At 39.9% G+C, this 22,734-nt stretch overlaps 1 protein-coding gene across 5 annotated transcripts; it reads right to left on the bottom strand.

The window, feature by feature from the left end:
- Window positions 1–7,844: 7,844 nt before the first annotated feature.
- Window positions 7,845–12,678, bottom strand: ACTC1 (actin alpha cardiac muscle 1). Of its 5 annotated transcripts, none has more exons than XM_050897180.1 (7): window positions 12,535–12,678; window positions 11,086–11,410; window positions 10,270–10,431; window positions 9,900–10,154; window positions 9,686–9,721; window positions 8,544–8,770; window positions 7,845–8,173 (listed from the first exon to the last, which is right to left on the bottom strand). In XM_050897180.1, the coding sequence occupies exons 1-7, from the start codon at window positions 12,661–12,663 to the stop codon at window positions 8,030–8,032; spliced, it is 1,278 nt and encodes a 425-aa protein (XP_050753137.1). In that variant the 5' UTR covers window positions 12,664–12,678; the 3' UTR covers window positions 7,845–8,029. The 5 variants fall into 5 exon arrangements, with proteins under 5 accessions (XP_050753137.1, XP_050753134.1, XP_050753133.1 ...); XM_050897177.1 differs by lacking the exon at window positions 9,686–9,721 and having other exon boundaries at window positions 8,544–8,725; window positions 9,963–10,154; window positions 11,086–11,172; window positions 11,284–11,410; window positions 12,535–12,671; XM_050897176.1 differs by lacking the exon at window positions 9,686–9,721 and having other exon boundaries at window positions 8,544–8,725; window positions 9,963–10,154; window positions 12,535–12,671.
- Window positions 12,679–22,734: the final 10,056 nt, after the last annotated feature.

The raw sequence follows: 22,734 nt of genomic DNA, 5'->3' as shown, positions 1-22,734 counted from the left end.
CAAATGGGATTTGGGTGCCTAGACTCCAAAAACCCCAGACTGTAAAGACAATGGCAAAGCCTTTATCTCCTCTACCACCATTAAAGTTGTTTTATTAGGTGAATAAAAAATAGTTCCATTATGCACTTTGTTATCTTCATGCCTTTTCTGCAGTTATTGCAAAGAAAATAATGATGATTTTTCTGTGTGTCTTAGTATAAGTGTACAATGTGATTGATTATATCCATTCTGTCCTTCAGAATGTAAACAGAGCTCTAGAGCGCTTAAATTATGTCCTAGAGAACAACTTTCTGCTTAAAAAGCCATTTTTTCCAACAAGACTTGCACAGCGTCACAGTTTGTCACAAGATACATGACATATTTTCCAGTGGAACATTCCTTAAACTTCATGTACTGGACAGCCTCCATTTTGACTGTGTGAACAATATGCCATGATCTGGTTTTTATTAGCTTTAGGACACTCAGACTCTGATAGGGTCTTCATTGTTCTGGAGGCTACAGACAGACAGGCAGAAACATTTCCTATACAAGAGACCTTTGGTCTAAATAGGCAAGATAAAGGAAAAGAAAAGCATAACAAAATTTTTCCCTTTTCCATACTGAGAAATTCCTAGCTAGTAGCACCTGCAGTGCATTTCCAGAACATAAAGCACTGTAGGTTTAGCAAAGCACTACCAGCAGTTTGTTGGTTTTTGCACAGCAGTATTTATCTGTTCTGTGGTATTTGTGGCATTCTCTATACTTAGATTGGCAAATGCCACAAATACCGTGACAAATTTAACCACTGTGAGTGATAAATGTCAAGCTTTTAATAGCACCCCCTGTCTCTCCGTCACCACATGACCCTATTTGGAGATTGCACAATCACCATCTCTGTATTATTACTTACAAAAGAAATAGTCTTTTTAGCATTTTAAATGGCAATATATTTGCTTTGTATAATATATATGGATAGAATGAGCAAAGGAACCCTTTGTATGTCTTTTGGCAGAAAGAAGAGCCTGCAGGATACTATTCCTGATAATTTCATATGCTGTTTATTTACAAAAATAAGGTCAGAAGGTAGTTTCCCATTTCTGTTAGGTGCCAGTACAATGGGCAGAATTCATGGCCTCAGTTGAAACGAAAGGGCAGAAACGAATTTGTCCACCCAGTTGATGACAACAGCTGACATGACGTTCAATCAGAAAGGAAAAGTCTACAAAACTATTGCTGCAGCCATTAAAATACAGAATGTGACACCAGACATTGCAAACTTACTCTCTACACGACTTGGGGCATTTTTTACACTTTCAGCAGTATGTGATGTATTCAGGCTACATCTGAAGAACATACCTCTGTGGCACTTTGACTGTAGGTTGTAAGAAGGAGAGAGTGTTTCACATTATCACTAAAAACACTTCAGTTGTGATCTTTTCTCAAAATTCTGAAGTTCTGAGGTTTTCCCTTGAGCAGCAAACTAAATCAGGAATTAACTTCTGTCTTAGGAACCAGGCTACAAAATATCCACAGTTTTGTCCTAGTCAAATCTCTCTGTGATGTTTCTGACATGTAATATTTGTCCTTCCAACTTCAACTATGCTAATTTTCTAGGGGCGGTACTCATATGCTATGTCATAGAGATGTGGTCTCTGAAACTTGTTACCAAGTCAGGGATGCTTTTCCATTGCAAAGGTAAAGAGAAGACCTAGGGAAAATATTTGTATGCATATATATGCATACATATATGTAAATATATTTATAGATGTATATACACACATATGTATAAATATATATGTGTGTGTATATATATGTTATTACAGCAAACACTTTGGAGAACCCAGAACCAAATGCAAGAGAAACTATCACCAGCAACGGCATAATCGCTCATTTTCCTATGTACAGTGAAGATATCAGTTCCATCTAAGTCTCTTTCAAAGTCCGCTCGATTTAGCTGCCAAAATATATGGGCAAAAGGTCAAAAGCTACTGCATTACTGCGGTTTGTCTGGTTGCCATACAGAGCTGAGCTGCGCAAGAGAGCTCCAATTCAATTAAAAATAAATCTAAAATCATTTCCACACTATTAAGACTAGTAAGGCCTAAGACCATTTTTGTAAACCTGTGCAACACATATTACAGTTTTTGTCACATATTAAAGGTTTTGGTTTTTACAACACACTACATTACAATTTAAAAGTATATCTGGGCATTTTGTAGTATCTCGTAATGGACATTTAGTGACATTTAGTAAGCCATAATATAGATTAAATACCTACTATATATTCATTCCTGCAAATATATATATGGCTTTTTAAATATGCATCAAAGAAATCATTAAACATTTGTAGGAATAAAACCACAGACTGTATTTTTCACAACTCACATTTCTACATATACAAACAGGCTGTCTGCTATGAGTTTAGTGTTTTAATTATGAATGAAACAGTATGGTAATAAAGTTGAATTCACAACCAGTGCTGAATTAGTAACTCAATTGGTTAATGATACTAATTTCGATAATCAGTTACTCAAATTGTGAAACTAATACATCAGATAATGAAGTCAGAAGTTTAGCACAAGAAAGGTGTTTTCTGTTTAGCCTGTAATAGAAGACTGAGGAGGAGATGATTCCCTTTAATCTTCTACCCAAAGTAAAGTTACAGCCACAGAATGGCCTTGATTTAACTGGTGGAAAACTGTGTTTTCTTGTAGATGGTGTTCCTTGACAAAGAAGAATCTCCCAGTTTAGGTGCTAAATTCAAGACATAATTTATGCTAAAGAAGTAAAGAGTAAAGTGCTTTTTTCTTATGACTTGTTCAGTGGTTTCTCTTTAAAATCAGAGCATTGCAAACACACACACACACACACACAGGGTAGACAATTTTCTTGCTCAAGATTAATGTTTCTTATCCTGTTTGGGTTCTTTTTTTTTTTTATAAAATAGAGACAGCTTTTGAAGACAGCAGCCTGTGTCCTGAAAATAATTTATATAATCAAAATAAAAAAAAAAAAGAACAATTAGTATGAAATTCAGTGTCAAAACTCATCTATTACATAAGTATGAGGATATGGCTTGAATTCCCTAAACTTATCTTTTTTCCTTGATAGCAGCTACTGTAAAATCCCTGTGCTTCTGGATGCTGTGGAAGATCTCCCCATCCCGACTGGCCCAGCAATATGTGCCTCCCAGCCCCTTTCCTCCCCAGAACGAAATGAACTAGTGTTTTCACCTGCTTGCTTTCTCATCTCAGCTGAGGCAGACACAGAGAGCTAGGGGAGAGGGAGGAATACGTGGCAGGAGTTGCTGTGCTGCTACAGCCACCCATTTCCACTCTCTCTAGAAGAGCTGGAGTTGCAGGCCCTCTGTAACACCCAGGAGCTCCTCGATTTCCCTTTGAGCATCGCTTTTTTGGAAAAGCATGTCCAGAAGCCACGTTGCAGCTCATAAGGTATTTGTGACCCTTTGGAAAGAAAGCTCATGTAGTTCTCATTATCATTGACAATACCCTTTCTGGCGATCTAAACCTGAGGGGCTTAGAGACTCAGAACTAATCTTTAAGCTCTTTCTTACCACCTTGCTACCTGGATTTTATTGAGTACCTTCCCAGACTTATTATATCGTTTACGTGTTATGTAAATCTATGTCAATAAGCTTTATGCTATTCCACATCCACTTTTTCCTCTGCATATATATATATATCACCTGGTTAAAATATGTTTCTAAAATACAATTCACCTCCTCTAAGAGAGCATACTACCCTATATTTTGTAGACCTCAGATATATTGTATTTTCTGAATTATTTCTTTATGACGAAAAATAAGATTGTCACCAGGTATATTAACTTTTGCTAATGCCCACTAAATTCATTTAATCCAACATTATTCACATAGGACAGCTTAATCACAAATTAAATCCATCCTTTAATTATATATCAGCATAATAATTTTTTTCCAATAATTAACATTTCTGTATGCTGAGTTTGCAAGTTTCAGCAATCGTAGTCATCCTCAGGAGAAAAAGCAAAGGTAATTGGTAGTATGTTAACTGCCTGAATTGCTTCTTTCTTGAGTGTAATGAGTGAGATTTACTAATCACTCAATTTTATAATTTTTTTTTTCTTTTTTCTTGTGTCTTGATAATGACAGGGGCTTCTATCACAGGATGCTTCAGGGTGGGACTGGGTTCAGCTGTTACTGGAAGAAAGCATCAATTTCTGCCTAGGCCTCGTATTCAGTTTGTCCAACCAGCAAAGAAGAGGATTTTCTCTATTTTTTCTATTGTTCTGTTATTATTGTAGATTAATCTGACTGTCACATATATTTAGTGTCACCTAATGTTTTTAAGTATGAACGCCTCTTATTCTACATTAAAAAAATTATCACTCTACAGAATTCAATTATTCAAGCTAAAAATTTTCGTATTAGTGCTTTGCCTCAGGCTTTTTTAAAGCTTTAGTTAAAACAGCCTTTTTAGAGAAGATTAGTGCAAAGTAGACAACTCTATCAAATTTATAATGACTGTCCTACCAATTTTTTTGAAGGAGCCTTGAAGCACTAACAAGTGAGCTCTGAAACATCTCCTTATTTCCTGTCAAAAAATCCATCTTTTAAAGCAGAATCACAGGATTTTCAGATTCTTACTGTTACAAGCTTTCTGTTCTGATCATAATCCTACCCCTCAATACTCCTTAAGTACCAACATGCTCCTCGATCTACAAGGAAAGTTTTCCATAAGATCTGTGGGTCAGGCAACAGTGGTATACCCCAATGCCCTTCAGTCAAAAGCAGAAGTACTGGGCTGCGTTGTTCTGGCTGCCAGAATAGGCCATAAGATTTTGTCCCAGCTCTTACTGACGTATGTCAGTATTTCTTAACACTTTTTAGCCCTTATTATTGAATAAAGCCTCTTTATGTAGCTTGAAAATCACGTCAGACTGACTTCAACAGAATGATTTCCAGTCCATTATCCATATAGAGCCACAAGGAGCTGCGAAGTCAGATAACAGGACACTCTTCGGTGTGGCAGACAGACGTTTTGCCATGTATCTGCACTGCTTTTCAAAATGCGCATGTTGAATCTATAAATTTGGCTAAACATTAAGTTTCCTTCTTCCATCCAAAGAGATCTCATCAAGAGCAATGAAGGTTAGCTGCGATCTTTTAGTCTCAAAATTTATGTCGATGTCTTCATTAGCTGAGGTGTTTCAGAGGTGAAGATTGATGATCACGGCAGGGTTTGGGTACAGCTACTTTTTAATTTGCCTTTTTCAAGGAAGTATCTGCAATAGTTTTACTGATTATCATATAGGTGCTCTCCAGTTACTTTCCTCATCCCATTCCACCATCTTCATTTGCCATACAAAATGTATACCACTGTAATTAAGGCTTGTTGTAAAATGTAAATGGAGGGTAAACTTTGACAGTGGCATCTCTTATCAGTGTTTTGAATCCTAGCTTATGTGGCTTAACACTCAAATTCCTCTCAATCAAATTGATCAGTTGCATTATCCATATTTAAAAGACCTGGTTTTGCTTCCATAAATAGTTATCATAATTCCCATCCCACTGAATTATTAAAGTTTTCACTGCACTGAGCGTGAATACCTATTTTTCAATGGCAAAATATGAGATTATTGCATTAAAACTGGATACATCTGGAAACACGCTGTAAGAAGAGAAAAAGGGTAAGGCATTGCTACTTTTTAGTCATATCCTACATATATGCAAGCATATCACTATTTTGCACAATCTTTGCTGCTCATATCCATTTCTATAAACTGTGAATTACAAACCCCAAAATGTCTATGGAAGGAATTTTTCCATCAGTCATGCAATCAGTGGCTTTCTTCAGTTCCTTCCTCATGCCCCCATGCTCAAGGGTGAACTGATCACAGCCGTGAAAGTGGTGCCAGCTGTATGCCTGCCGTTCCTGGCCTATCAGTCAGAGCCAGTCAGTCAGGCATCCACTGGGTCTGACTTAGCATGCCCTTTGCATACTTGCTTAACATTATAAGCTCCAATTAGTTGCAATTTATGTCCAGTATCACCCTATTAATTCACACTAATACCTGAGATGACTTTCTGACCAGCCTAATCTTTCAAATTACCAAGCAAGACCAAGCAAGAAAAGTGCAATTGTTCTGAACAATGTGCAAACGTCATTGGCAAACGTCTCTTAAAGTTTGAGTAATTAAATTTGTGTTGATCAGAAATCTGGAAAAGTTCCCATGTTTTCAGAACATACGAAGTTTCTCCATGGTGTGAACTTCAGAGTGATTCCCTACTCTGGAAACTTTCTTGAGAACAGTGGAGGCTGTTGACTTTGCCTTACCAGATTCACAGGTTAATTAATTTGTATTGTATTGTGAAAAGGCCTATTTGCAGCAGCATTTCAGTAATACTGTGTGCAGTGTGAGAATAAGTATTTCATATTTATGTTTAAATTTTATACTTATGTTAAAATTTCATTTTTATGTTTGTCTAAAATGTTTAAATGTATGTTTAAATTGTAAAAGATGTTTAAAATTTCATATTTATCTTTAAATTTTATTTATATTTAACAACGCCATCCACTTTCTCTGCCCAAAAGCAAAAATATCTAGAAATATTTGAATATTTCAATTGCAAGCCAATGGTAGGCAATTACAGTGGCAGCTCAATAAACTGTCTTCTAATAACAAGTAAATTGGAGACAGACACTAAATATATCTTCACATATTCAAAGAGTAAAATCAGTTCTACTTAATTGCAGACCATATCTAATGGCCAGTTTTAATGCCTTTCAAGAAAACAAGAGGTGGGAGAAACAAAAAGTTTCCCTGCAACTGTGTAAACTATTTTTTTTTTCATTTAGCATTTGAGTATAACATTAGCATGAAATCTAATCTTTTCAAACACCTGCAATGACACTTGCCTAACTAACTACATGCACGGTTTGATAAATGCTTTAATTGATTTCCTAAATCAAGTTTAGGCAAACTCCAGTCTGTACATAGTTCAAACTGTAACACTGACTGGTTCCATTATTTTAATGAAAATGTCCCAGATCATTCTGCACTTCACCTTTTAGATACTACTTTTTTAAAAAAATCAAAGAACACAGTTATAAAAAGTCATGGTGAAGAACACAAAAGCCCATGGAAAGTATGCAATTTATGATTGTAGTATCTGGGTCAAATAGCAACAAAGGATAGCAAAGATTAAGGATTAAATATTGCCTAAGACATATGAATGATAATGTGAAAATAATCGTGATTATAACAATTGTATGTTTATACAGCGAAAGTTTGATTCTTGTGCTTTAGTACAATAAAGTTTTCACTTCTTTACCTCTGGCTTTGAAGAGATGGGGGAAGATGAGTAAACTGTCAGTTTGAATTAATGTTTTGTCATAAATATTTATAGCCCACAGGAAACAATTGTATGACTCTTTAGGATTTAGCTAATTCGTTACAAATTGCATTCTAAATGTATTAGCATAATTCTTTTACAGAAGCTTCGGCTTTCAGTAAATCAATATTAAAATACTTGAGTTATAATAAATGCAACAGAAGAAACAATTCTAAACCCAGTGAGTGAATATGAGATGTTTCCTTCCACTTGTTCCACTTACTGGGTCTACCCTCAAGGCTATTTGTTTGTAAGCCTTGATACATGATGCTTCTTTTGTTTCAAGTTTCAAAATTAAAACTATAAAGTATAAATTCTTAATAATAGAAAACCATGACCTAACATGCCTACATCAGTTAGGACATGCATGCAGTGAAGGCATTGATAGGTTTGATGGGAGTTTCCAAATCCCAGCATGTTTAGCCTCATTTTTTTGACCAAAGAATATTTATAATAAAACAAAAGACAATCATTTGTAGGTTGCAAGTCCCAGATCTTGTTTATTTATAAAGCAATAAATATTAGAAGCACAAATAAATTGCACGGGTGTGTAAACAAACTGTACAATGACTGAAGAGTTCAGGAAGGGTTGCCAGAAGACTCCAAGAAGCATATTGTCGTCATCCTGAGTGGGAAGTAAATTGAGGGAAAAAGTGCTTAGAAGCACTTGCGGTGGACAATGGATGGACCAGCCTCATCATACTCCTGTTTACTGATCCACATTTGCTGGAAGGTGGACAGAGATGCCAGAATGGAGCCACCAATCCAGACAGAGTACTTGCGCTCAGGTGGGGCAATGATCTAGGATAAAGAAAAGCAACGAAATCCTCATTTAACAGTTACATTTCTGAACAACCAACCCCCATCACCAATGTAACAAACCAATAGATATTTCCTTAAGTAAATAAAGAATTTTTCTGTAACAACAGTATTGATCTTCAGCAGCTGGTACAATACATGTACTATTCCTTAGGAAAACCTATAACCATATTTTCCTCTTTTCTAATACTTGCTTCTAACCAATATAATTATTCTGATTAAATGGAATTTCTCCTCATTTGTCCATCAGCTGTTGATCTTACTTTTGAGTTGTTCCTATATCCCAGTTTAATGATGTGGACATTTTCTCCATCTTTATCCGCATTTTATAGTACAAAGTCAAATTCCTTACCTTGATCTTCATAGTGCTAGGAGCAAGTGCAGTGATTTCTTTCTGCATGCGATCAGCAATGCCAGGGTACATCGTCGTACCACCTGAGAGGACGTTGTTAGCATACAGGTCCTTACGAATATCAATATCACACTTCATGATACTGTTGTAGGTAGTTTCGTGAATACCAGCAGATTCCATACCTTGAGAAGAAAGAAGACAGTAGGTCAGTAAATTATACAAGAGGTCTTCATGAAAAGAACTCCTAGTATTTCTCCTCATCATTAATATGCACTTCTATGATCTTTTTGTTGTAAAATTACTTACTGATTATTAAATGTTATAGAAAAATATAAAAAATAGAATTACCGAACTAGCTTAGAAAATGAAAATTATTTGTTAGAAAAGGTAAGAATCATAATGCATGTGCAAAGGAAAGCTACTCAAAATATACAGTAAGAGAAGAAGTAGACACACAAGATAAACTCATTTAGTATATGGCGATAGGAGAAAGTTATATAGAACAGAAAACATGAGTATCTGGTTGTGTCACAGTCTCACAAAAAGCATTAGTTGAATATAGTAAAGACAGCAATAAAGACAATGAAAACCGTTGAAGTAGAACTAAAGAAGACAATAGTAACTTCATTTCTTTTTCAGCCTACTCAAAATACAGTCTACACTGTTTATAAACATCAAGGCAAGACATAACCAAGACATGGACCAAGACATTAGTACTTGGTGGTGAGGAAAAAGAAACCAGAAGCAAGTGTTTGTAGGTTGCATTCCAATTTATTAATTTTAACAGGTGCTTCCTGAAAGGGCTGACACTAGATCCACAGTAAGATGTCAGCTGATGAACAACTGCATTTATTGCTCAGGACTTAGAGTATAAGCATTTGCTGTATCTGCCAGCTGCACGCACAAACAGCAAAGCTTACCATCTTGACCATGGCAATGTTTAATTACAGTGCATATAAATATACACACACCTCCATTCCATTTTTTTCCCCTCCTAGACACTTTATTTCTTCACGGAGTCAGATACTGGTTTAAGTGTAAGCCTTACAAATGCAGCACTGAAAGCTATTCTTGCCATCAGTGACACAGAATCATAGAATGTCTCGAGTTGGAAGGGACCCTTAAGGATCATCGAGTCCAACTCCCTAATGATGATATTCTAACAGTACATTTTATCACTAAAAAATTGTGACCCTGAAACCTGATCTAAAACTTGCAGCAAGAGCCCAGAGCTCAGCTAATTACCAGTTGAGCTCACCTCAAGCACAGCTTACAGGGACCAGAGGATCTAACTCGTTATTTACTTATGTTTGATTTCGTGCCAAATTTAGATAAGCAGGAAGAGGAGTGGGACACCTTCTAGATCTTCTGATTCATTCATACCTCCTACAGAAAGGAGAATTTCCTGGGAACACTTACCAATAAAGGATGGCTGGAATAAGGTTTCAGGGCAGCGGAAACGTTCGTTACCGATTGTGATCACTTGACCATCAGGCAATTCATAGCTCTTTTCCAGAGAGGAGGAAGAGGCAGCAGTGGCCATTTCATTTTCAAAGTCCAGTGCAACATAGCACAATTTCTCTTTGATATCACGAACAATCTCACGTTCAGCTGCAGATATATGGGAATCAAATCAAGGTTTGGATAAGCAAAATACTAGAGGAAGAAGATGGGCCGAGAGAGAGACATGAGGATTTTCACAGGAGGGCAAAGCTGAAGGACTGACCTGTTGTCACAAAGGAATAGCCACGCTCCGTGAGGATCTTCATGAGGTAGTCAGTCAGATCCCTGCCAGCCAGATCCAGACGCATGATAGCATGAGGCAAAGCATAACCTTCATAAATAGGTACATTGTGGGTGACGCCATCGCCAGAGTCAAGAACAATACCTGGGAGAGAAATATCAGAGAGCAGTTGGAATCACCCAGCAAATGCTTAGAGCCCTTAGGCACAGTAAGCAGCAACAAACACAACAAAATACAGGATTTTTCAGGCAGTATAAAGTAGCATCATTCTATTTTAGCCATAAAGATCTTGCCCATTCCTTCTGTCTTTGCTTGCCTGGACATTCCTGTTTGGTGTGAACTTTCCCTTAAAACAGTTGTTGTGTACATATTTTAAGCTAATCCATATGAGCAGCCTTCCACTGCTACTACACTGAGGAGTAAGTATATTTGCAATAGTGATTGTCTTGATCCGATAATGGGCATCTTTTGGGCCCAGTTTAAACCCTTAAACTGGTGTAATACTTGTGTAACTGCAGTATCTTCACAGGAATGTCTCCTCGTTTGCGTCACAAGCAGCAGGAGAGCCCGTTCACAGTGCCTCTCCGAAAGCAACGCAGACAGCTTCACATTGTTCTTTCCATAGACTATTTTGTACTAGCTTTCCTGCTACTGTTATCACCAATCGCTATAACCTAAAAATACCTAGTTTTCTGTAAATTTGAATGAGTTATGGTCGGTTTTCTTCCTATTTGGAGTGGGAAGGAAGGAGAGTTCCTGAAAGGAAATATCTAAATAGTGTTTGTTTGTTTATTTTACCTGTTGTACGACCAGAGGCATACAGGGACAGGACGGCCTGGATCGCCACATACATAGCAGGTACGTTGAAGGTCTCAAACATTATCTGGGTCATCTTTTCACGATTAGCTTTAGGGTTCAAGGGGGCTTCTGTGAGCAAGGTAGGGTGTTCCTCAGGGGCCACACGGAGTTCATTGTAGAAAGTGTGGTGCCAGATTTTTTCCATATCATCCCAGTTGGTGATGATGCCATGTTCAATGGGATATTTCAAAGTAAGGATACCTCTTTTGCTCTGAGCTTCATCGCCCACATAGGAATCTTTTTGACCCATACCAACCATAACACCCTAAGAGAAGAAAATACAGAAAAGCATCATTTGAGGAAGACAACATCACAGAGCCCAAACAATTACATCACAGACAACTATGCTATTTTTGAGAAAGGTGCAAGCAGTCACACCACTAAAAGGTTGTTTAGGAAAAGAAATGAGCATTATTAAAATATTGAGTCAACAGAATTCGAAGTTTTCTCGTAAAATATTTTTCCTTTAATCAGATGAAAGGATTTTTCCCCCTTATTTAATGCACCTCTTATTTTCAATTACGTCTTTCTAGTCCAAAAATTTGACTGAAAGTAAACTGCACAATATCATTAGCAGGAAAAGGTACAGAGAGACATACAAAGAGAGTTTATAAACAAGAAGATACAGAGGGAAATTAGCCTTCTAGTGGAGGAAGATACCCCATATTACTATGGAGCCTCAGCAGTAATTTATTCATGATAACAAAATACAAACTGCAACCATTTTAGTTAAAAAAAAAAAAAGGCATTACAAACTTTTTACCAAGGAAATTGTAGGAGAAAAAGTACTGTATTTTCTGTGTACTGATTTAACTGTGACAAAAGAGAAGGAGAACGACATGGGAACAGAGAAAAGGAGGCTTAGAGGGCGGTAAGAAGGTAAGATCAGAGACAGACAAAAGAAGTAGAGGAAATTGAAAGAAGGTGTTTGGTATGTGAAACATTGGACAGGATGGGTGGGAAGGGCCTTAAAAAAACTGCATCGTGCACAAATTCAGCCAGCGGAGATGCCTTTGAACTAGCACCAGCAGCAGGTCTGGCCTAGGGGATGGAGTGGGCAGCAGCTTTGTAGGAAGCTGGGTTTGGGCTCATTGGGAGAGAGAATAGGGAGAGAGTCAAGAGGAAAGTGGGTGAGTTAGAAATAGCAGGGGGAAAAGGAGAAAGTGATGGAAAGGAGATAAGGGGCAGCCAAACAGAGGAGTTGAGGGAAGCACGGGAGAGACCCGGAAATGTGTTGCTAGTACTACCACAAGAAGTGAGCAGGGGGAAGGCCAGGGTATTTGGGACAGGACAGAAGAACTAAGGACGGAAGGGGCGAGTGGAGGCGACTCCTGGGGAGAGGGAGAGGGGGAAGGGTCTGTCCCGCCCCGGTCCTGCCTGCGTATTTACCTGGTGCCTCGGGCGGCCGACGATGGACGGGAAAACGGCCCTGGGGGCATCGTCTCCGGCAAAGCCCGCCTTGACCAGCCCCGAGCCGTTGTCGCACACCAGTGCGGTGGTCTCCTCGTCGTCACACATCTTCGGAGGGAGGCACGGACCTGAAAAACAGCGCGGCGGCGCGTCCAGACCCCCGCGGACAGCGCGGCGCTGCCGCCGGGCCCCGCTGCCCCCGGGCGGCCCCTCCGTGCCCTCCCGCCCGCCATCCCGGAGCGCACGGGCGGCGGCGGCAGACCGACAGCTGTCGGCGGGAGCGGGGAATTTGACTCGTCCCGGGAGGATGCTCGATGGCTCAGTCACCCTCGTGGGCAGGGCTTTAAATGGGATCCGTCAGCCGCTTTCGTCTCCGCGCTTCAAAAGGCGCCCCAGCTTGCAGGACGCTTATTAGGGCATCGTTAGCGGTACCCTCCGGCCGCACATTGGAACGGGAGGGAAAGCGTTTGAAATCGGAGAGATCGGCCCTGCCCAGAGCACTTCACCGGCGGCGGGGCGTCCCGCCCCGTCGGGCCGCGGTGGCTCGCGCTGGGCGGGGGGCGGCCGGGGAGGGTGGCGGTGTCCCCGGCAGAAATAACGCTAAGCCGGGAGGTACACAGGCAGAGCAGCGGCTGTACCCGCACGACCGGCATCCACGGCCCGCCGGTGCCTGCCTGCCTGCCTGCCTGCCTGCCTGCCTGCCTCCCATCCATCCATCCATCCATCCATTCCTCCCTCCCTCCCATCCCATCCCATCCCGCCCCGAGCCGGCCCCGCGGGGCTGCGGGCGCCGCCGCGCTACTCACCAGACCAGCACCGGCGGCGGGGGGGCTGCGGAGGAGAGCCTGGGTGCCGGCTCGGCGGAGACGCCCCGATTTATACCCCCCGAGGGGCAGCGTCGGCCAGGGCCGCCGCGGGACGGGGCAGCCACCTTCTCCTTATTTGGTCGGCTCCGCGCCATTGAGCGGCCGCGCAGCCATGAATGGAGCCCGGCCAGCCCCGGCGCAGCCCGGCCGCCCGGCCCATGTAAGGCAGGCGCGGGGCAGCGCGCCCCCGGCCCGCCGCATGGCCAAATAGGGAGCCCCGCGCAGCCCCTCGGGGGCCAGGGTTTGCAGGGAGCTGGGAGGAAAGGTGGCTTCCCGGGCCGCCTCCCAGGGGCACGCCCGGAGCCCGGCTCCGCTCCGGCCGCCGGCGGCACCCCGAGGCGTCAACACCCGCCGGGCGCCGGCCCAGGTGGACTCGGAAACGCGGCGCGATAAACTGGAGATGCTCGGGCTTGGCGGAGGGCGCGGGGGAAGCTGCGCGGGTGTTTTCTGCCCCGGCTTTTCGTTCTGCCACCGAAAAACAGCCAGTCGAGCTCCTATTTAATCAACGACCCATGAGGTTACTTCGGTGCCAACAACTGCGGCTCTTCTACTGCGTGGAGGCAGCATCTGCTGCCTGCATTGCCTCAGGAAGGCGCAGCGCACACTCAATTTCTTTTAAACTTTGATGAGCACATGCAGCAAAAATCCTGCTTTTTCCTGCTTTTGGCTGACATCTGTAGCACAAAACGGGATCTGCTCATTTACGTTATTATACATATAAACTCCCCATTTTTGCTCTTTTAATGCACACCAGATTGCTAACGCTAGTGATATGTATAGGGTGGAGGATGAGAGATGGGAATAGCTTGGACAAAAACCAGCTATGGTATTAATGTAATGTGACAGTTGTTTTCCTGCTCAGTTGTTGAAACATCCACATTGATAGTTCCAGTGGTGGAACCTAGAAAATCCATGTATCTTCAAGATTTTTTTTTTTTTTTTTAGTTAAAAATAGAAAGACTGGAGAGGCATCCCTTGAGTGGGTTTGGCCTGGTATGCGAAGGCAGAGATTGTCCACGTGTGTCCCAGAGGAACTGCATTATAACACAGAGTACAGTGTCCTTCGGGAGCTCAGCTTATAAACTGCCCAACGTCTGCCTGTGTAAGACACAACGGGGGGGAAAAAGAATTGAGGTTTGGGACAGAAGGGAAGGGTGGGATGTAAAGGTCAAGAAGGGAACACTCAGTAAACTGGATCAACTGCTTAAACACAGGTCCAGTTTGTTAGATGCCATACAAGGGCTGACAGGCATCACATGGTTATATACATCTTAAATGACGGGGAAGGAAAGAGCTTGTGAATGCAACCCAGCCTGCAGTTCGGGGGCTTTGGGAGAGTGTTGGTGTAAGAGCTATCTTTGCACTGTGGTTTGGCTCTGACAAAGGGTGTGAGAACTGGAAATCGCCGACTACTCATTTCTAAACTGTATCCAAAGGGGGCGTCAGAGACCCTTAGACTTTAATTTCTTCTGAAATCGGAGATAGTGGAATCAGTTTCCTCGTTTCTAGCACAATTAATGAGGCGGTTAGCTCCACCCCAGCCCCGGTTTATCTTGGGGTTGTGCCCAATTATGAGCACAACTCTGAAGCAGATGTGGCAACAAGCTTCTTGGCCATTGACAGCTCCTGCTTTTCTTTAAATGCCTTGAGGAGACACAACCTGTTTCAGGTGAGACACTATTTGTGTATAAAGGTGTGTGTATGTATATTTCATATATGTATATATATAGATATGTATGCACATATATATTATATATGCATGTATGTATATGTGTATATATACATATGTATATATTTTTTCTTAGCTACCTAAGAAAGGAAGGTGTAGGACTGTGAAATACAGTGACCTCAAAAGGTCAAAGCAGGGAAAGATGGTGCTTCAGTGCCTCTGCTCTGGACAAACTTTGGCTCTTAGTTTTCCTGGTATTGATGAAAAATCAACCAAAATCAATACAGGTGGGATAAGGACCCCAAGTAAGTATATGTTGATCTAAGTTGATTAGGCACAGGTAACAGAGAGTTGAAAATGTTTTGGTGATAATGATGCCTATTTATGTAAGAATTAATATATATGCAAGGATGTATAAGCATATACACCCTGGCACAGAGTACCATTTCAAAGAAAAAATACTTCACCATATGCTGCTTCCAATTTTAAAAAGTCAGCATATTTTACTCCATGGTAAGTTGCCATATATAATTTAAATCTGCTTCTTTTTTTCCCTAGCACATCTTCTCTACAGAAACCATATAATGTGAGGGACTGGCCAGCTTCTCCGGCACTAGAGATTAGTTTACAGTGTTATCTCAGCTGTTCCTCGGTTCAGAGGTGTTACAGTATTTACATAGAAGCCCGCTGCTGATAGCTGCATTGAATTCCTCCCCAATCAGACCCTCCCTGTCACATCCTACATTCCCTTTGGCTAGAGAGAGACAGACTCCACTGAAACTGAGACAGAGCCAGCTCTCGCTGCAAAATCTACACAAAACAGTCTGTATTTTCTTGTTTATTTTATAACTAAATATTGGCTTTCTCTACTCTTTCCTCAAGTTTTAAATTTCTAATCCAGCAGGACTCATATCTAGGATCCCAGTGCACTTGAGAGCTCACCAATTGTCCCCGTCCCGTCCCCCCTGTGTCCCCCCCCCATATATTGCAAGGTCAAATGAAAAGGGCACCACACAATGTATGTAAATCCAAAATCGCATCTGCTTCCTCATAGCCATTCAAAAAGTACCCAGCTAAAGTTATTCCTTTGGCCAAAATCATTCTGCTTTCTGCAATGAAGTGGTATTACAGCCTACACAAAGCTAATAAACCAAACAAGCAAACAAAGAAGCAAAAACCTACTGAAGTATGTTATGCAATGTAATCTAGAGGAAAAATACTCTAGCATCTGACTGACCAGGGTCCCCACATGCTGTGTACATTTCTCATGACTTAGCTATTGGGAGTGACCCCAGAGACAAAGGAGACACAGGCAGTAAGGAGTATTGGAAGAGCACACATATCTGCAGTGGACATGATCTGCATGTACCCTAAAACTGCCTGAACACACAGGAGCGTGAAGCCTCAATGTGTACACAATATTAATGAGGTAGCAAAATTATATATATATATATATATATGACACATGCACATGGGCAAAACTGGATGTGTTATTCAAGCAACAAGACACTGTTGTGACTGCAGCCAAAATCAGAACATGAGTTCTTACCTTTGCGTGGTAAAAATGTGAATAAAAAAATCACACTGTGGTCTTACGATGCCCAGAAATCCTCACAACTGCTATTCAGCTTTTGAATGAAAAAAACCATTTAGCTCAAAAATAAAGCCTTGATTCTTCAAAAACTTTGAAGCACTTACTACCACAGACTTAGATTATTTACAGTAGGTAACATTGCATTCAGAAATTGAAAATGCGTAGGGTCAGGCCCTCTCTGTATTTTTTTTTTCAGCCTTTCAGATTATTCTTTTATTATCTGTACATGTTCCAATAAAAACTATAAACTTTTCGTAATATACCAAACCATTGCATGTACAGCATACCCTGACCTATCAGGCCTTAGAGTAGATGACTTCTCACTTAAAATCTGCTATTTCTAAATCCAATGGATGATGACATATAAAATCTGTCCCAGCACAGAGCCAAATGTTACCTCTCTTAAGCCTCAGGCCAGTGTAATCTTTGGAAGAAATTTTAGTTTTTCAAGAATAAGAAGCAAATGCCACTCTGACAGGTTTTCTTTTGTCCCATGACAGCTGTTTGGAGCTATATGGGCTTTAGAAATATAAGAAGCATTGCAGCAGAGTCTTATTGATGGGCAGGAGTCCGGATGAGATGAGAATGCCAAACATACAATATATGATGAATATCACTGTCATGAATGAGTCACTGTCATGAAGGAGTCATACGTGGTTATCTATATCTGTGCAGTTATGAATCTGTCTCTGTGTGTATGCAGACATACAAAGAGAACCCAGAAAAGACAATTCTGCAGTCACCACCAACTTGAAGTTGTTTGCTATGAAAAGCTCTATTACACTTTTCCAATCAGATTTTGAACCTCCCAACTGAGAAATCTTTCTCCTGTTCTGCTAGAGGAGAGTCTCTTGATTTAATAATCACACTATCAGGCAAACTTCTCCAGAGAATTCATTGGGTATTTCCCTTTCTTAGTTATGTCTCATTCACGCTAGTAATAGCCCGTGTTTCATACTTAATACATTCCCTGTCTTCTCAGCATTTAAACCTTTTGCATAGTTGCAGGCTGTTATCATCTCTCTGTCTTTCTCTCACTCACTCATGTACTGCTGCACATCTATAATTAACCTAAAAGATCTTAAGTGTGCACTGAAATGGTAGAATAATGAGGTGGGCACCGGGAGTTAGAGATGCAGCTAAAACATCTTGTTATGAAGCTGAGAGAATTAGGCACAGGCAACATAAGTGGAGGTGAGTGGCAGTGAAAGGAATTTGTGCTTCTGAGTCTCTGACTCTCCAGAATCATCATTTGCCACACGTCACTTGCAAAGAAAGGCCAGGACTCTCACTCCCATTACACCCTCTTTGCAGCAGAAAGAGGGCTCAGAGAGTGCTAGGAGATCCTAAAAGCACTGCACCTGCACAGGAGGAACGTCTTGCTTCCAGAAGTGCTGTGCATCTCTCGCAAGCCAGAGCATGGCAGGCATGGCAGGGTAGGACTCCAGCGTTTCATACCGTGAAGACTGCAGTCTGCTCTGAAATAAAATGCAGCCCAGGGAAACTGCTACAATTTAGGCTCCTCAGGCTGTCTTATGCACTGAGGGACATGGAGTAGTTCAAGAGGACAGAAATATGTCCTGAACACTTCAGCTGTTGCCAGCATGTATCTCGGTTGCCAGTCCTGAGCAGTGTCTCTGAGAGATACCTGCCCTACATTAGAAAGCTGATGGGCAGTATTTCTAACAGTATTTCTAAGCCTCATTTCTACTGTTGTTTTTTTTTCCAGTTAGAAAACACATCTGACCTAAACAACAGAAAAGATAGAACATGAAAAACACCTTCATGTATGTTTGTTCAGTATCACACAATCATCATTTGATACTTGATGAGTCTCTGGCTGCTAGTACAGTATCAATAAATAACAATTCCAAAAGCAATAGGTAATTGCTAGATGTACCAAAGATGGTTTGACAATATCTTATATTAGGAATATTTCCAAAACCCACCAATGCTTAAGGCTAAATTCTGCCCAGTTAACTGACACTTGTGATTATTTTTATTTAAATTGTATTTCCTTCTTATATGTGACTGTAAAAAGCTCAGATTTGCAGAATGGTCACCCAGGGAGCGTAATGAAATGACATGGGACCTTAGTAGATGTTGCATTAGTATATAAATTATGTAGATCAATACCTAGATACTTAAAGATGACAAAGGAGAACATTGAGAGAGAGAGAAAGAACACAAGACATAGACTTAGAAATTTGCAGCCAAAGGCACTTCCTCACCCTGATTTACGTCTCAGTCCACCTTCAGTCTCCTCCAAGCTCACTGCACTCTTGTTTCTTTGCCATAGATTCTGCACCTGTCATGTTCTATAGAAAGTGATCAGGACTTCATAGCCTATCTATGTATTGCTTTTCAAATTTAGCATCACAACTACTACCAGACCAGTGCCATGAGCAGATGCAAATCTACTACCAATGGTGGTGTTTCTAGCACACTGCTGTAACCTTTCAATTTAGTCCAGTTCTCTACTGTAAGTCCTTCTGCAAGGTCTCTGAGTCACAACCACCTGCGGTAATTCATGTCAAAGCCGGTTTCTAAGAACTATTCAGAACGTTTCATACTAGGAATTGATCTTTTCCCTTCTTTACTGCTTCTAATGGCCCTCTCTTCATCAAGTTCCCTCACTTTTATTTATGTTTTTATCACTTTCCCACTATCCCCTATTTCATCACCTCCCTTCTCTTGTAATTCCCATCTTTGTTTTCCTCACTACGTATCTGTAAGTTCTCCAGCACGCATAGATTGTTGTGTGCAGCCACCTATATGCAAAATGAGCAGACATCAGCTCTGTGAAGATAAGAGAAAAGAGAATTCAAATATTGCCAAGGAAAAGTTTCCCAGAGAAACAAGAAACACCCATTTTCTTCCCCAACTAGCATACAGTTGTAGGAAGATGAAATCTAATACATATATCCTGTCTTTAGTGGCTTATCACACAGGCCGGTCTTCTTATTCATAACCCACCACATTACTTTGGTCTCACCGATCCGCATGAGCAGATTTGAAGTCCACTGCAATGAGTAGGGTTCAATAATCTGAAACAAAAGGAACCTGAATCTACCAGCTGCTGCAAAGCACTGTGTGAGTTTCCAGGTTGTTTCTCAGCTGCCTTTTATTTTTCAGAATCAGAGACAGATGTCTCATAATTACAAGAAAAACAACAATGAAGCAGTCTATTCTAATTGCATTCTAGCTAAGGAATTAACTTTTAATAAAGGAAACCATCAAATACGGGCTTTTCTGTTAACCTCTCTACATGCATTCTCTTGTACTGTGTGTTAAAGCGAGAGGACCTACACTTCTTAATCTGTATAGACTAAGGAGAAAAGGAATTATTGCTTTAGAGATGAGAAGCTAAGGTTCAGCAGGATGAAGTGACTTGACTGAAATCACATTGGAAATTAGCAGTTTATGTAAGAATTGAAACCTGCTTCTGAAGACTAATTCCAGTTGTTAAGAGGCACGCCATTGTTCTCAAATATGAGTACATAAGGCGCTCTGAATCTGTGGTGTCAACAGAAACAGTTTGCTTTGCCACAATTGATAGATATATCCTTCCCAAGAAACACCATTTTACAAGACCAAGGGATTCTACTGCTGGTATTAGGAACATAAAGATATTTGATGAGTCTCATAAAAATGTGATGATTCCAACCTACAATTTTGCAAAGTTGTAAGATGATTTAGATAAAAGCATCTCAGTTATTAACAAAGGATGTAGCTGGACCATGATATATGGAGAAAAAATTGCAATAAGTGAATTCAAGAGTAGAACTGGAGGATGCTGAGACTGGCTTGGAACTTTCTGGCAAAATTATTTCTTTTAGTGAAAAACAGAGATTCTTCAAAATACATTTTAGTGCAGAAGTTTTGTACTCCATTTTTCAAAGAATGCTCTCAAGTCAGCTCATTTCATTTTCTTATAGGTTAAAAAAAATCCACAAATCTACAGATTTATTTTACAGAAAAGCACTATCTGAATTATGAAAAAATATTTTAATTGACAGAAACAATTTTTTTTCCAAATTTTGTTTCTGAGTATTTTCAGGATTTTTATAAATTCAGTAGCAAAATATTTTTATCTCACCTTTTTCAAAAGATGGAAAAATTACCTCAAGGATAACAATTTATTAATCAAAGCTAAAACTGTGATAATCAAAATAAAGTTTCTCTGGAATCTTGCTGACCATTAGAATCCCTTGAAAATTAAGCAATTACCAATTAAGCAATTAGCTAGAAGATTGCAGAAGCTTCCACAAAGCTACCTTATAAAGAGACTTTGGGTAATATAAAAAACATACTACAAGTGTAAGTTGATATATTCTGACTACATGGCACGTTGCAAATGCAAATTTTATCCACTTTTTGCCATTCATTTCTCTTTATGTCCAGTTGGACTTCAGCAGAGAGGGAGTGATAAAGCATCATTCAAAAATCTAGACTTTCCAGTGAAGACAATAGGTATGTAATATGCGTTCAATTTTCTGGATTTTCAGTCAGCCACTGGACCATAAATTTTACTTTCATGGTGAATTCATAATATGAGTACATTTTTTTGTGCAGGTATGGCCTAGGTACATTTTTCACTAGCTTTTATGAATAGTTAATTGCATAGTGTGTTTTATAAAGAATATCCAAATATTTACAAAATCAATATCCTACAATGAGTTATCTTCAGTAATGTAGTCTTCATTTCAATCCAGCATTCCCATAATATGTTCAGTACGATTCAAAAGAATCCATACCAGACTGACATTTTTCATTTTAACAGTAAAATATATGTGTAACATGATAACAGTACCAACAGATTTTTCAGATCTCAGAGAGCATTTACTAAGCTGCTCCTATTACATACATATGGGGTAAAAAAAATACCACAGTGAAGAAACAGAGTTCAACTGAAATTAAAATAGAAAAGCCACATTTGGAGCCATTCTAGAATGCTTGGTGATGGAAGCAATGTCAGGGGACTAAAAGGGGATTACTTCTAGGGTTTAATAATTTTCTAAACAGTATTCTAGGATGACAATGGGAAATGTTTTCTACCAGTACTTATTTTGTCACTTATTTATACAAAGTCCTACCTACAGAAAAAATAAATCAGGGTCTACCTCCTTTTGCTTGTAAAAAGGCTCTGTTCTAGACAAGACTAAGCATTTACCAAGGCTTTAGTAAGAAGGTTGTACTGTCTATTCTGTACATGCTCTGTAAATAATCACTGCATTTCAGACTTCACTTAACATGCTTCATTAATATCACAGAAAAATGTCATAGGGGCATTTCTGAGTTACCTGTAGAACAGAATGCTTGATTTCCAATGTACTGGAATACTTTATTCTAGTCACTCTCATCCTTAACATAGGAAGATCTGTTATTGGCTCAGCTGACTTAGTAATTATTTATGCTTGATACAAAGATGTTTAAAAGTCAAATTTAAATTAGCATTTTGTATAAAGCTGTTCAACACGTCCTGCAGATAAATAAAGAGTTGTGGACAGCAGCAATGTACTCTTCCATTTAAAATATCTCTAAGGCATAGCTAAAATTTCTGTTTATTGTCGTTCTTCCTGTAAAGAATGGCCAGACAGAAACTGTCTTGAACTTGGGAACAATGATCCATTGTAGGTGGGGGTTTGAACCATTACAAAAACCTGGAAAACTTCTGAAAAAGAGGGTTAAAATTGAAAGGTTAAATGCATATTTAAGGAAAAGGTAATCTACCTAAAATCTCAGTGATTCAAGATCAGAGGAAGTACCAGATGGCATCAGTAAAATCTCATTGGCAAAAGTTCATCATTTAAGTCAACTGGGGAAAATGTTGCTGAAAATACAGTTTTAATCTGTTGCCTTAAGCATAGTAGATGTTCAGGGAAAAAAGGTCAATTTGATGGTTCATAAAGCAATTATTTTCCCATAAAATATCTTCTAAAATAATACACAAAACACAACCAAAGGCAGTCACCACAAAGAAAATCTAGATGTTTTCCTACTTTGCAAAACAGTATCAAAACTACCGGGCCACGTGATTGCCCTTAGAG

Source organism: Gymnogyps californianus, chromosome 5 (genome assembly GCF_018139145.2).
Source record: "Gymnogyps californianus isolate 813 chromosome 5, ASM1813914v2, whole genome shotgun sequence".
Lineage (NCBI taxonomy): Eukaryota > Metazoa > Chordata > Aves > Accipitriformes > Cathartidae > Gymnogyps > Gymnogyps californianus.
This window is presented reverse-complemented; position numbering and strand designations above follow the sequence as displayed.